This window comes from Syngnathus acus, chromosome 17 (genome assembly GCF_901709675.1).
Source record: "Syngnathus acus chromosome 17, fSynAcu1.2, whole genome shotgun sequence".
In the NCBI taxonomy this organism is placed as follows: Eukaryota; Metazoa; Chordata; class Actinopteri; order Syngnathiformes; family Syngnathidae; genus Syngnathus; species Syngnathus acus.
Genome location: NC_051102.1, coordinates 10,238,044 through 10,253,638, shown reverse-complemented (window position 1 = coordinate 10,253,638; position 15,595 = coordinate 10,238,044). Strand labels below are relative to the sequence as shown.

General features: G+C 44.6%; 1 protein-coding gene across 1 annotated transcript; it reads left to right on the top strand.

Moving 5' to 3' along the window:
* Window positions 1-261: 261 nt before the first annotated feature.
* Window positions 262-14,671, top strand: prkci (protein kinase C, iota). The gene is made up of 18 exons (XM_037275548.1): window positions 262-775; window positions 5,224-5,345; window positions 5,946-6,035; window positions 7,216-7,266; window positions 7,338-7,423; window positions 7,613-7,750; window positions 7,839-7,896; window positions 8,319-8,374; window positions 8,598-8,774; window positions 9,332-9,429; window positions 9,635-9,721; window positions 9,791-9,926; window positions 10,051-10,138; window positions 11,108-11,233; window positions 11,492-11,571; window positions 11,705-11,794; window positions 13,786-13,901; window positions 13,991-14,671. Exons 1-18 carry the CDS (start codon window positions 693-695, stop codon window positions 14,076-14,078), a joined length of 1,770 nt encoding a protein of 589 aa, XP_037131443.1. The 5' UTR covers window positions 262-692; the 3' UTR covers window positions 14,079-14,671.
* Window positions 14,672-15,595: the final 924 nt, after the last annotated feature.

Below are 15,595 nucleotides of genomic sequence, written 5' to 3'. Positions count from 1 at the left end.
AAGGTTTGAAATCCATTTCACAACCCGCGTGTGTTGATGTTGTGTACTTTTTTTTTTTTCTTTTAAAGTAGCACCCTCGCTGTTTTCAGCTTAATGTCGCCATTACTTCCGAGCCAGAGCTCTTGAATGCAGCCACGTCCTCGGGGTATACGTAATGTCCGATCTTAGAGACCTGTGCCTGAATCACTCCATCCACATGAAACTTCCAAGTTGGTCCGCTCCAAATACCGGTACACAGCGTACATATGAACGATATTTTATAGCGATCTGATATAGTTTTGAAGCAGGTATCGCATTGGTTTGTGTTGATTATGACGGTATTGATATTATACGTGAGTAAATATTTGTATAATGTAAAGTGAATGTTTCGTTTTTCGGTTTTAAGTTATGCGCCACCCCTGCGAACATTCCAACTGTGGTGTCATCCGTGACTAGGCCTATGCAGTAGGGAGTTGTTTGGAGGACCCCGTAAGTTTTTCTTTACTTTACATGTCGTTTAATAATTTTCTACATACGCGTTTGTTTTTTCATTTTTACAATCCATTTCGCCTCGCTTTTCACTTGTGAAACCCCACTCGGCTGTAAAGATACGGCCTTCGGGGCGTGGTACACAACACGAAAAAAAGAAAGAAAAAAAGAGCCGGAGACGGAAGGAGAGCTTCAGTAAATTCTGGCTGACCGCGGCTGAGCTTATGATGCCGACGTTGCGGGACAGCACCATGTCCCACCCCGGCGAGAATTCCCATCAAGTCCGGGTGAAAGCCTACTACAAAGGGTAAGAAAACACCACCGTTCCCGTCCTTCTTTCTCCCTCTTTCCACTACTAACGAGCTCTACTATCGCGGAAGACAGCTAACCAGACAGCTAAGCTAACGAAGCTAATGGCTAGTGTAGCCCAGTGTGGGGTAAACTTGACAGACAGGTGAAACTGTCCAGACACCCAGTGGACGAGTTGTGCTTGACACTTAACGCGGTGTATCATATCTCTCAAAAACTACGACACGCGGGGTTTTAGGGCAGTTCGCTGGGGATCTGAGGCTTGTTTTTCTCTCTGACTACGGCCAAGTTGAGAGAGTTGGCTAAGAAGTCGTGCTAAGAACTGTTAGCCGTTGGAGCTAATTGTCAATTGGATGTCATAGAGAAGCTCAATGTCGTTGAAATTATATCTATTGATGATTTATGGCACCCGATTATTCACGCACAACAATTAAATCAAAGGTGTTGTTAAAATACATTCATTTGAGCCAAACCGTTTTGTTATTGTATTCCCTAAGTCACAACGGTGTTAAACCTGTGGCCCGTGGGCCATGTTTGGGCACGTAAGAGGTTTTGAGGCAGTTTGCCCTCCTCTATCCCATCAGACTTTGCGGCGACGACTAGCCACATATAGACATACAATCATCCATCCATTTTCGGTGCAAATATGTCACAGCGTTGCGTCACAACAGAGAATATACTGCATCACACGCAACGTCGTGGAGTTGAGCACAACAATGGAGGATAAAATTGGGATCGCAGGTCAATGAACTGGATCCAACAAAATCATTTCCATCTCTATTTCAAAAGAGAACTTTATTTAATATTGATGGTTCTGAAAATACACAAACATAAATTTAATATGATCCAGTGACTGCTTTGGTTCGTAAGATGTCAGAAAAAAGGAGATCATTTTGGGATGACGGAGGAAGCTGGGGAGAAAATGCCAACTGCTCACAGGAAGGGCAAGGCCTGAAATCTTACAACCTCAAAAGCGTGTGAGGCAGACTTGTTATTTCACCCACTGTTGCTTAAAAGAAGGTGATGTGAAATCATCAGATAAGTGCACCTAATAGGTGCGACAGTCTCACACCATCACCAGGTCTGCTCGTGATATTAATAGAAACCCTCTAATAAGCTGTTCCCCTTGTACTATTTGTTGCATTTTTGATTAGGACCGTCACTGCGGCGATGGTTCCAACCCCCTCCTTGCAATTGGAGCGCGACTTGAAAAACGTGTCGTACGAGTTGCGCTCGCACCAGCTGATATTCTTTGCTGCTGTGGCGACACGCCTCAGGAAGCCTTTTCATTTGTGTCTTTGTTAAGGGATGTCTCAAGCAAGCATTCCAAGCATGCTGCTCAGGAATGTCAGCTATGCCAACCCAAAAGAGCAAATGGAGCCAAATTACGTACCGGGTGGCTATGAGCAAGGATCATTGACGCTCACCTTTGACCAACTCAATTAGCTTAATTTTTTTCTAATCAAACTTTGGTCACGACCCTCAGCGTCCTTCCATCTTCACGCAGCTTGACAAAAAAATGGTTCCACCCATACATACGCAGCGCTCTGGTTTTCATGTTGGTTTCACTTCGACGTGATTGAGATGTCATCTTCCCGTCTCTAAGCAGGAGTTGGCCTTCTTGAATAGTGGCGAGCTGCCGCTTTTCATTCTGGGTTTGGACGCAGCACCTTCTGCTGCTCCGCCACTACAATTTCAACCTATATTTGCTTCTATCGTAGGCTGGGTACTCATCGTTCGTGTGCTCATTCTTCACCAATGACATCAGCAGACTGGTGTCGGCCTGTGGCAGCCTCGCATTTCTTCTTTTACCCTCACTCATCACGTCTTACATTTTGAAGTCTGTCAGAAGCGACTCGCTCAAGGCTTCTACTTCAGCCTGAGGCTTGCTGTGTTAGGCATGTTGTCGGGCAGGAAAGAGCGGGATTATGTGGAGGTATTTTGTCTCCCTTTTGGCTGGGGAGGGGGGAGTTTTTCATCTGTTACGAGAACTCCGACCGACGCTTCTGGTTGAACTTTGCAGACGAGGCCTCTGATGAGTAATTTGGGGGGGGACGCATCACGGCAAACTTTGATCATTTCAAGGACTCGCTGTGATAGTGCGTGGGTGTCACAGTGGGCGTTACCTGCTGTACGTGTGGTGTTCTTGACAGTGAAGATGGATGTTCCAAGGTGGGCACGGAAGCCCAGGGAGCCACTCTGACCCTTCCTCCCGCTTGAGAACTCACCAGTGACGAATGGCTTCACTGCGGGCAGATGGGACCGCCGAGTCCGACTTAGACGCCAGAGGCACGGGTTAGAACACCCCCCAGCACCGCAACTCTTGTCTAATTTGAGTGTACGGTAGAGAAGAATGCCACGTCCGTGCATCATAATGCCACAGCAGCCGGCGATGAGCACTTGGACTTCATTAATCACTCCACATACTGTCTTTTTACACGCTCTTTTTATTTTCTAGACTTACACAGGGAGTCTTTGGTTTACCACTATACAAACATAGAGTTACCATAATGCATTCGTGTGTATTCATTTCCATGCATAGAATGTATCCTTTATTGATGCCAGCGGAATGTAAACTAGTGACAGACTCTTCCACTAGATGGCAGAAGGTACAATTAACCGTAACTGTTGCCATTCATACAACAGAATAACCGCTTAGTCTTCACCTCAACAGAATTCACTCTCAGTACTGAGGCGAGACGACCATTATTGCCGTCTGCTGTGTATATTTTTGTGACATTTTTGTTTTTAGTGCTGCACCGGGAAATCAATGGAAAATGTGTCCTATAAAGATTGAGGTACACTGGCACAAAAATTGCCAAGCTCATCAAACATGATAGGTGTGGCGTGGCACGGCGGCGAAGAACACGCTTCGCCATCAACCAAATTGTTAGAGCAAGTAGGAATCAAAGGATGCACGCAATGGGGGGGGGGGATCTTGTTTCGACCACCCAAGAACGTGGGCACAGCCTATAATTTGCCACCAAATTCTCCTCTCCCATGACTGCTTGTCACCATTTGGGTTACAGAGTGACACGTTTTGGAGATGAGCTTTAACTATGTCAGTGGACACCCACATCTCAGATCCAGTCAAACGCAACACATTCAACATGACCCGCTGCCGTCTCTCTGTAGGGAGGATGTCGCTGCCATGTTGGTCCTACAGGAGGGATCAGAGTGTGGGATTGTAAATGGCAGCCTGCTCCCACCCCCTCCTCCCTCCTTCATAGGCAATGATTAACACCACCAGACTGGAGGATGCAGGGTTAGAAAATAGCGGCAGGTTGGGAGGCGGAGTCGGCAACATGCCACTGATGCACAGACAGAGCTTCCACAATGGCGCCATTCTTACGTTCTTTTTTTTTTTTTCTTTCCTTTCTTTGGTGCCTCCGGCCCTCTGTCATTGAGTGTGACACATCGTGTGGGCTACGACGCTCTCTCCTATTCCAATTTTTTTTTAAGAAACAGGATTTATAGTCATTAACAGGGGGTGGCTATCGGGAAATTGCCGAGTTTCCCAAACGTACTGTATTATGTCGCGTGCTAAAATGCTAGCTGCCAAAGTGAAGTTGCACAATGCCGTTTTTTATTCAGTGATTTTGATACAAGGAATGCTAAGTTGAAACAAATTTCTATATTTTTGTGTGTCAAATGTATTTATTTTACAATTTAACCACTTGTCCAGTAGGCGGAGCTGCTTGACTCCATGTTTGCTTTATCTACTCACATGACAAACTTAACAGCTTTACAGATGCCATCATATTTTTTGTCACATAACAATCCAGTGGTATTTATTTGCACCAGGCCAAACCCAGCATACTTCAACCTGACTACTGTCGACCTTGACCCTGCGGTCTGTTGTGTCCTTGTTTACCTTGGGGGTCATTTATTCTTTGTCACCCTGCCATAAAACTCCCAAGTTAATGAAGAACCACAGGCTGCATTATGTAAGATGCTAGTAAAAGCCTTGTCCTTGTACATTACTCTCGGGCCTGCAGGGAGCCCTCACCCGACCGACTGCACTTTTTTTGTAATGAATGTCCACGTTTTAAACAATTCCCTTCCCGACCTCGCATGTTGAGGGGCTTGCTGGAGCGTAAAATCTTCTGGCTACCATCTCCCGGGCTGTAAACCCCAACATGATCAGCCGCTGGGGGCGAGCATGAGACAAGGCCATGAAATGAGGGAAAGACCATTTCGCCTCCACAGGGGTAAACGGTCTTGGTCACTTCTACTACCTTGGTTTTGCCTCGTGCGTGTCTGATGTACTCAAGTGCAAGCGATGGCAGGTGGCTTGTCGGGATGATGCATCACTTTTTTTGGAGTCTTTTTTTTTTTTTTCCAACATTAAGTAATGATGCTTGGTTAATATAAATATATCACAATGCTCAATTGATGTGTTTTATCTTGTAAAGGCTGCGCTCTTAACAGCAGTGCTCTCCGCAGGGACATCATGATCACCCACTTTGAGCCGTCCATCTCATATGAGGGCCTGCACGGCGAAGTGCGAGACATGTGCTCCATGGACAATGACCAGCTCTTCACCATGAAGTGGATTGACGAGGAAGGTGTGTGTTCAGCTCGTGGTTATAATTATTACAAATTCACACTTGCATCTTAGGCTTGTGCACCTCTGGTCTGTCGTCGATACAAAACCCGATACAGTACACAAGCAGCATACATGCATATTTTTGAAAGATACAAACTTTTGACAGTACGTCTACGACAGGATAGCACTGGCGCACCACTCGTCACTTATTTAGCCAGGCGGAGACGGACGGACGGGGTCGCAGGCGAAACAAAGATGTCGGATCTCTCCGCTCAGCCCGAAGGTCACCATGACAAAACCAATTAGACTCAGCCGCCGTATATAATCAGCGCCGTCATTAGCCTGTCTGAGCAAGAAAAGCTGCTTGATACTCGTAATGAAGTACTACAGCATCTCTCCTGACATCCACGGAGCACGCGGGAGGGAGGTTGCCATCCTTGACATAACGAGTACAATGTTTACTACATTTGTTAACAAAAACAGGCACATTTGTGTGTGTGTGCGTGGGTACAATTTTAAATAGCGTACAGAAAATCAGAAATGTAGTACATCAGATCAACTAAAGTGAAAACAATGCTCAAATATAAATGAATGACATAACATCTGGATTCTCATACAGGTGACCCGTGCACTTTATCTTCTCAGCTGGAGCTGGAAGAAGCACTGCGCCTCTATGAACTCAACAAGGACTCTGAGCTCATCGTTCACGGTGAGCCTCCCCCAGCCTTTTATTTCCCTGATCGCACTTTCCTAGCAAAACACCTTTTACTCATGGCGCAAGCTGCTTCGATCGTGCAAAATTCAATTGCGTAAAGATAAAAATGATGGAGAAAACCTTAGCTGAGTTGATTGTTTGTTGTTGCGCATATTTTCTTAGAAATTTTATTTATTAGTTTACTAATAAAGAAAAAGAACACCCAAATCAAATGATATATATATATATATTTTTTTAAATATTAAAAAGGCTCTATCATTTGTCTGGTCAATATGCTTTCTCTTATTTTCCACCATTTGTGTGTGAGCATCATCGCTCACTGCAAGGTGGAGGAGGAATATCGAGCATATGTTTGCTGATGCACCGAAGTGTGAATAAGACCGCTTTCCTGCTCCTGACGTGCGTCTGCGGCCCCGCCGGCTATTTAACAGATATTCGTGATGGGCGTACGCGTGACCGACGTTTGATTGACAGGCCTCTGGAAGGGTGTGGGTCTTGTTTGAATCAGAGGTGAGGAGTGGGTTCACAAGTGCAAGAGAGGGTGGCGGAAGAAGAGCAGACGCGGCGGGAGGGAGCGCCCGGTCCCCCGCTAATGAGCTTCTGGGCCGCGGCCCACGCCTCGCTTCTCACTCGCGCTGCCTCCAGTCTCAAGCTCTTTGTCTCGCACGCAGCAGCCCACAAATACACACATTTGTCAGCTTGGCTCAGGTCATCCCTGTGCATCGCCAATCCAGCATGTAGCGCACTGATGACGTGTCAGAGGCTCAAAAGCACATTTCAGCTGCGGGTGGTCTTCTGCTGCGATACGATGTTCAACATTCTTCAGTCAGAGGAGCTTTCCAAACAGTCCCCCGAGGTTCAACATCTACATCGGGATACACGTAGATGGTCTAGCGTCTGCTTAGCGCTTGGCTTTGATGTAGTGTGTCAGATCGGAGTCCAGAAGACTGCCTGGGTTACCTTGCGTTACCAAGACAACCAGGATCAGCACAAGCTGGGAAATGGGCAACTAACAAAAGATTGACTTGGTTGTTTCATTTCACACTTGATGGGTGGACAGGCACTCCAGAGACCCACCCGCCAATTCAAGAACTCCTTTTCCAATAAGCGGTCCCATTTAAGTTGATGAAAATCATTAGACCTGAAATAATGCTGTTGTTCTCCCCTCCAACAGTGTTCCCATGTATACCAGAGAAACCCGGCATGCCATGTCCTGGAGAAGACAGTAAGTTCAACTTTTGCATGACATCAAACAGAATTGCTAGCAACCAATCAACCAGTTGCTGTCTCCCACAGAGTCCATATATCGGCGGGGAGCGCGGCGCTGGAGGAAGCTCTATTTCGCTAGCGGCCACTCCTTTCAGGCCAAACGCTTCAACAGGGTGCGACACGACACTGTTCTGATTTCATGTTTTCAAGTGGGAAGCATTGGCTCAACAATTGATTTGATTTTTTTCTCAAGATCTAACTGTCACAATTCTCAAAGCGTCCTAGAAAGGAAATCAAGCAGCAGGTCTGATGTTTAATTTGAAAACAACATGCCAAATTGTTCCTCTCGCCGATGTGAACAGAGAGCGCATTGCGCCATCTGCACGGACCGCATCTGGGGTCTCGGCCGACAGGGCTACAAGTGCATCAACTGCAAACTGCTGGTGCACAAAAAGTGCCACAAGATGGTCACTGTGGAATGCGGCCGGCCCATGATACAGGTGATGCGGCGCCCGTTTTCTTTTGATTTGTTGGCTTCCACGACACTCATTGTTGTGATTTGCGTTTTCTTTTATTCCTTTTTTTTAGGAGCCAATTCTGCCCGGTCAACCACCCAGCAGTCAGTTAGACCCAACGGAACAGTCAGGTAATGATGCGCATACAAAAAAACACTAGCAACATTTATAAAGATTTTAATGGCAATAAATGATTCTCATATCAATGTATCAGTTCAGTGGCATATACAGGACTGTATTTTCACAATTTATTTTCAAATGTCATTTATTTAGCTATAAGCTATTACAATTTTGGGAGACCTAATGCAAAACAGGGTTGGATTGGAAAACTGGAGCGTGCATTTTTTTCCCTTGCGTATATAGAAGTAGAAAACGATTCAGGCCTAGCAGAGCTGCTAACCAAGTGACAAAACGTGACTGTCTCTCACCTACTTTCTCTCCTTCCTGTTTTCTTGCCTCCTCCTCTCCCCTCTCCTCCTCCTGCTGCCTGTCTGACACCCCCCACCCGTTCTCTCTCCCCCTCCTTTTCTCGCGCTCACACTCTCTCTGGCAGGCCCCCAGAATAAAGACTCGAGAGAAAGCTTGACTTACGATGGAGAGGAGAAAGAGGTGAGTTTTCTGAGTTAAAAAAAAAACCCACAAACACATCCATGTGTGAATCCCACCCTATCAACCGCTATCATCATTGTCCAATTCTTTGCTTGAATGCCTTTTAAAATAAAAACATCCAAATTGCCACCTGCTTGCAGTATTGAAAGATTCTCCCCAAAAGTAAATAATGGCAATATGAGCGATTCTACTCCACTCACCCCGCCATCTCTCCTCCGACCAGGCGCGGAACAGCCGAGACACGGGGAAGTCACCCTCCAGCCTCGGCTTGGCCGACTTCGACCTGCTGCGGGTGATCGGCCGAGGCAGCTACGCCAAAGTGCTGCTTGTGCAGTTGAAGAAGACTGAGCGCATCTACGCCATGAAGGTGGTCAAGAAGGAGCTAGTCAACGATGACGAGGTGAGTCACAGCGTGCATCAGCTAGCCTCGATGTCAAAGTACTTTATGATCATAGCGCATGTCGTGTAAATGCAGCCTTGAGAAGGAGAAAGCAAAGTATGCCGCCAAGACAAAGGCTTCGTCTAATTAGATGTGAGAACAAGTTAAGAGTAGTGAATGCAATTAGCACAACCTGCGGGCACTGTTATTTATAGCTCCAGCATCCCATCTCGGTTATCTCGTCAAATACTCTGAACCCATCTGTACCTCCGAGAAGGTGCGGATTAACCACGGTGTTCCTGAGAATCGATCAGTGGCGTACGCTGCGCAAGAAGTGAGGAGTTAGCCTTGATTCAACGCAATTAGCGCCATTGCTAAATTGACACGCAACAGCCGGTCGCTGGCCGAGCGCTCCGATTGTCGCCGGGCCTCGTCAGCGGCGTGTCCAAGCTTTTCTGGTGTAGCCCTTTCTGCCCCGCCTGCCGTCGCCCACAGGAGTCGATGGCGCTCGCCGCTTCTTTGACACTTCCACACAATCACCTCTCATTGGCATGTCGGTGGCGCCCTTCCCCTTACAGGACATCGACTGGGTCCAGACAGAAAAACACGTCTTTGAGCAAGCATCCAATCATCCCTTCCTGGTGGGCCTGCACTCCTGCTTCCAGACAGAAAGCAGGTAGGAGGCACTTTGCGACGGCGACCTGTATTTTTAAAAAGCAAGTAGCAATTTGGAGAGGACAAGCCGTCATTCCAAAATCAGGTCACCCCTCCCACCACTCTCAGCCACTTGGGGGGGCAACGTCGAAATGTCCTATTTGACAATTGCTCCAATTCGCGGTCATTTTGGTAACTTTGAGCTTTGCTAAATATTTCCTCTCCAGACTCTTCTTTGTTATTGAATATGTGAATGGCGGCGACCTCATGTTCCACATGCAGAGACAACGGAAGCTTCCAGAAGAGCACGCAAGGTAGGCGTTTGGTGGCCTTCCTCCATTTTGTGGCTTTAGGGTTGAATGTTTTTTCTTCCCCCCCCTCAGATTCTATTCTGCTGAAATCAGTCTGGCGCTCAACTACCTTCACGAGCGCGGCATCATCTACAGAGATCTCAAACTCGACAACGTGCTGCTCGACTCCGAGGGACACATCAAACTCACAGACTACGGCATGTGCAAGGTGCGTGTGTGGTTTTATGTGCGAGCACGCGCGTGGCTGTGCATGTCCGTGTGAGCGTCTGTGCTCATGCACATTCAAAAGCAAAATGAGCCGCTGTCATATTTGTTCCTGTGTTTTGGTTCAGGAGGGCTTGAGACCCGGCGATACGACGAGCACTTTCTGCGGCACCCCGAACTACATCGCTCCCGAAATACTCCGAGGAGAAGATTACGGTGAAAACAACAACTCACTGCCACCAACGCAGTTGCCCAATTAACCTATTTGGCATGTTGTTGTCAAAATACAGAACTATTACTGCAAACTAAACAAACAACAAAGAAACTGAATTAACCAAAAGCTAAAAACAAGTGTGTCGTCTGAACGTGCGGTGCAACTTGGGCGCAATAACTATTCTTCATTATTTTCCAATCAAAACATAGTCAAAGTAAATTAAAGCAACTAAAAATACCAGTTTCTGCATGACTACAGTGTCACTACGGTACAAATAGTTGAGTGGTATCATAGCAACAAGACCTTGCTTGCTCGAGTGCTTTCATTTTGTATACAGGCCACATTTCTTTGCTTTAATTAAAATAGTGTCAGTCCTGCTAGATGTTTTTGCTAAAACTTTTTCAAATTAAATTCAAAAAGGTCAGCATACACACTTAGAGTTTTGAGTACCTTATTAGTGCCAATAGTTCGCAAGGGTTTTAATCAACTGCAAATAAATAAACTTTTGTTTTTACTGCATCATATCGCCCCATATGCACAGGACAACCAATTTAACTCCCACTACTCACAATAGAAATAAAATAGACCCCACCCCAAATGATTGTCCAAGAAATATACTTCCACACAAAATATTTAATATCATTTGCATAAGGCATAGTACGTGTAAAAAAAGCATGCAAAACATAAATTGGAGTTGTACCCTGCTTGACGGGTGCTCACGACCCTCCAGGGGTTGCGAGCAGCACAGTTTGGGAATCCCTGCTCTAATCCAAGCTTTCCACAAGGTTTAAGTAAGCCATTTTGATGCATTATTACTCGTAGGTGCAGTCAGTGAGAACACATTTACAGTATGATCGTTTCCTCACTGGACAGGTTGCCATAGTAACAGTGGGTTCAAGTATTGGAAGGATTACAAGTAAACCGGTGTGTCAGAAGACTGATCTGAAGCGCCGCTTCTAATTTGTCCGCAGGCTTCAGCGTGGACTGGTGGGCGCTTGGCGTGCTGATGTTTGAGATGATGGCGGGCCGGTCGCCCTTCGACATTGTGGGAAGCTCCGACAATCCCGACCAGAACACAGAAGACTACCTCTTCCAAGGTAACGGAAAGCCAGCGTTTTAGGGTCAAAGGAAAGTCCACACTTGTGTGATGTCAAAATTCTTTAAATTGACATATTAGCGCATACCAAATGTCTCTACCCATGACCTAGAAGCTAAGATGGGTGAAGATCCAAAGCCACTTTCAAGCAAATCGCAAATTGAGAAGAAATCATGTCACACTGTTTCGACACCTGCTTAACTCTCTTCAATTTGGGAAGCATCTCACCTCATCCCTGTTTTTCTTTTGTGCATCTCAGTCATATTGGAAAAACAGATCCGAATTCCCCGCTCACTGTCGGTCAAAGCTGCGAGCGTCCTTAAGGGATTCCTCAACAAGGTAAGGCAGTTAGAAATATACATTTTATCCAAACACAAAACATGGCAGCTTTTCACTTCACCGCCGTATTGTTCTTTATCTCGCTCACACTTCTATCTGTCTCTCACCTTCCCACCCGCTCCGTCTGTTCCAGGATCCCAAGGAGCGTCTGGGCTGCCACCCTCAAACAGGCTTTGCTGACATCATGGGCCATCCCTTCTTCAGAAACGTCGACTGGGACCTTGTGAGTCTTTTTCCTTGTTGCAATTTACTCAAAGGAGGTAGGGTAGTAGTTGTCCCACATGCCATCAACAACTACTGCCGCATATGACACCATCTTCAACCCCCTTTTTGCTTTTCAGCGTTTTTAAATTCCATTATGTAAACGTCAGCTTAAGCAGAACATTTTCCATTTCGATCGCTCATTTCTACAACGTCACCCAGAGCCATACTGGCAGTTGAAAACACACGCGGATAGAAAAAGGATGTCAAATAGAGAAATTTTTTTTTCTCCCGAGGAAACAGTTTTTCAAATGCTAATTTTTTTAAAATGGAAACTGTCACATTGAAAATACTGATAGTGGAACACCAGGACTTGACTGTTGGTGTCAAGATAATAAGCTTGATAACGCTTGGCTGGAGAAGTTTGCATTTGATCAGTAAAAAAAAAACAACTCACTCCCTTAACGGCGATATACGCCGAGTCCTCTATTAAAAATACATCTTTTTCACATGTATCGATGACTGCTTTGCAGTTCATCACCCCCGATGATCGTCAAAAGGAAACAAAGCGTGCCGGATGACAAATAGTTGCAAAGCAATCCGTGTATTGATCGCGGTGAGGAAGAAAGACCACGCCGCATAGAGGGCACTGCAGAGAGAAGACTTTAAAAAGTAGACAAAGAACAAGTCAGCAGCAACAGAGTGACGAGCAGACGGTCACAAAGCGGGAAAGCTGAGCGAGGAAATAGTCTCAACCACAAAAGACAATCTGAACCACACCCTCTTTTTTTTGTGTGTTTTTAAGAGTCATATAGACTTTTTTGGGTTCTCTGGAAACGACTGACAGGAATCTCATCTCGAGTCCGACGCAAACTATAAATAGACCAGTCTTGTTTTACCGAGCTTCCTGTTCCCGAGTCATAATGATGACTAAAAGTCTCATATGTCTTAGGGAGTGACATTCCTGTGTTGTGACAGCATAGCGGTGAAATGAAACCTAAGGTCCATGTATTCTTTCATTAAGCCGGTTAACACCTATAAGAAAGAAATAATCGATTTTGGAATTATTTTTACATCAATTTGGTTCTATGTGGAATGAATTTTCTTTATTGATTTAGTAAGTACGGCGGTGCCTTGAGATTCAAGTTTCGTGAACAAGCTTGTGCAGTAACTCCAAAACACTCATAGCTTCAATTGTCTTTGGATCTTTGTAAGTGTAAGTAGCACATGCCACTGACTTTGTTCCTTTATTCACTTGTCAGGAGTTAGTAGCACAGGTCACTGACTTTGAAAACACGTCTTGAATCAAAAACTGCCAACAAGTGAATAAAAGAACTTATAAACACGCCCCCAACTGCAAGCCAATGCTCAACTAACCTCGTAATTTACTGTAACCACAAAACTACTTGCACCTTAGATTGACCTTATTTTATGAAAATAATGACCTCTTCCCTCATTGTTATCTAGTTAAATGCTGTCAAATCAAAGGAAACTTGAAACAAATGCATTCTGCCATAATTAATGATGGTGTAGAATATAATATGAAGTAATTGTAATGACCTTCGTGAGGGCAGGCTTTGACGTCAGCTGGCAGACGGACATGTGACCCAAGCGTGCTGACAACCTATCATATGACCTTCCTGTCTACTAGCCCTGTTTTGGTCTGGCAAGCACGGGGCTAACCAGCTGGTCAACTTATGTGTCTGCAGGATTCAGGTTACGGTGCGCAACCCCCCCCCCCCCCCTTCCCAATAAACTCTTCACCTCTTCAAGACAAATCTGTTTGCCCTGCGGTGCGCCCCCATGGCCTGTAGGGGGCGCACCTTCTGTCATGAACTAATTCACCTTACCGTTTCCTATTGGTGAAAATGTTGAAACGAAAACACCTTACAAGTGAACCAGTTACCAGATTATTTTCTGCCATTTAAAACATAAATAGAGCTGCGATTAGGCAATCACTGGATTTACCGCAGATTTCAACGTTACCACTGTTCCATGTAATTGTGATTACAGCTGGAGCAAAAGCAGGTGGTCCCTCCCTTTAAGCCCAACATCTCAGGTGAATTCGGCCTGGACAACTTTGACGCACAGTTCACCAACGAGCCCATCCAGCTGACGCCTGACGACGAGTAAGATCCGCTGATCGGTGAAATGAAGTGGCTCTTTGAATGAATCAATTCACCCATGGATTGTCCTTTGTTGTTGTTGTTGTGTGCAGCGATGTGGTGAAGAAGATCGATCAGTCCGAGTTTGAGGGCTTCGAGTACATCAACCCGCTGCTGATGTCTGCTGAGGAGTGTGTATGAAGGGAGTCACACGCACACACAGTTACAAACACACAGTTACACACGTGCCAGTGTCTTCACGTTGCGTGGTTACGAGGCGACCCGACGGTATCATCATTCATAGTTTTTGTTGTTGCCAAAGGCAGTTTCACACTCTGCCAGTTTTGACCACTTGTCCTTAAGTCTTCTTTTTATGAATTATTTTTATATGTTCTCTATATAAAAATACAAATGTAAAAATATTAAACTGCACTGATATCTTTGTGTCATCGGGGGCCTCTCTACCAAGTTCTTCCAAGGTACTTACTGTACACAGACTCATTTTAATGGTATATACAAAACTGCTGTTGATTAACATTAGCCCCCTTTGTATTTTTTAAGCTCGTTCATCACGCCTCTTTCTCAAAACTCTAAATATGAAAAACTATATATATTTTTTTATTTAACTACAGACGTGTGTTGTCCGTGTGCAGCCTGTGGATCGGAACTGGAGTTGAGTCAGCTAAAATACTGTGAACAAACGTAGCGCATTAGTCAGACTTCAACAGTCACCCACGACCAAAAAAAAAAAAAAACCCCACATTTCTGGTACCTGTACATCTAAAAATAAAAAATGAGTGTATCTTCTCAAATAGTGGCTGTTTGCCACCTAGAAAATAAATATAAATAAGCACCTACCACCAAAAACAGTCTATCGAAAAAGTGTGGAATTTTACCGCAGTAATAATGATATTCTGTCAAGAAGGAAACAAAAATTAGATAACTTTAAAATCATTGACTAAAACTGTTGCGAACCAAAACAGCAACACTGACCGAGTCACGTAAACAAAGTCTTATGATGAATTGAACTTTTGTGTGTGCTTGTTTAGTTCTCTGGATGGATGTCATGATTTTATTTATTTTTTTAGCTCCCATTTAACTTGACATAATTTCTACTTGACTTTTAAGGCCACTATTTTGTGAAATACGCAAATATGCCATCTTGTGTTGGTCTGTTTGTGTCCCCCTCTTATTACTTCATTCCACGTAAAAGATCAACAGGTTGAAGCACAGTTGAGGCTTTAGAACTGTTCTATTTTCTTACAACACAATCTGTAGATTATTTTCTGAATGATTCCACTAATTTAAAACACTAAGCGAAATCCTGTGAGAAACATATTCTGTTACCTTTGTTTATTTTATTTTATTGTTACTACTTTTTATTATTTGTAATCATCAGATTGAGTACGAAATGTTACTGGGTGTGTTTTGGAAAGCACCCGCAGAACTCTGTTGACATTTTATGATTGTGCAAGAGGAAAACAGTCAAATAAACATTTTATTTCTCCTTGTGGTAAAAAAAAGTTGCCATTTTGTAGACTTGTGAATGATTCTTTTTAAAGACGAGTAGGATGAAAATATATTGGTCTACTCATGATAGACGCGCCTACCAAATTTCATGTCGCCAAGAGATTTTGAAGCAACATTTTCAAGAAATTCATAGGGATGCCAATTTTTTTTTTTTTTTTTTTTTTAACAACCTCTGTTACGTACTCCAA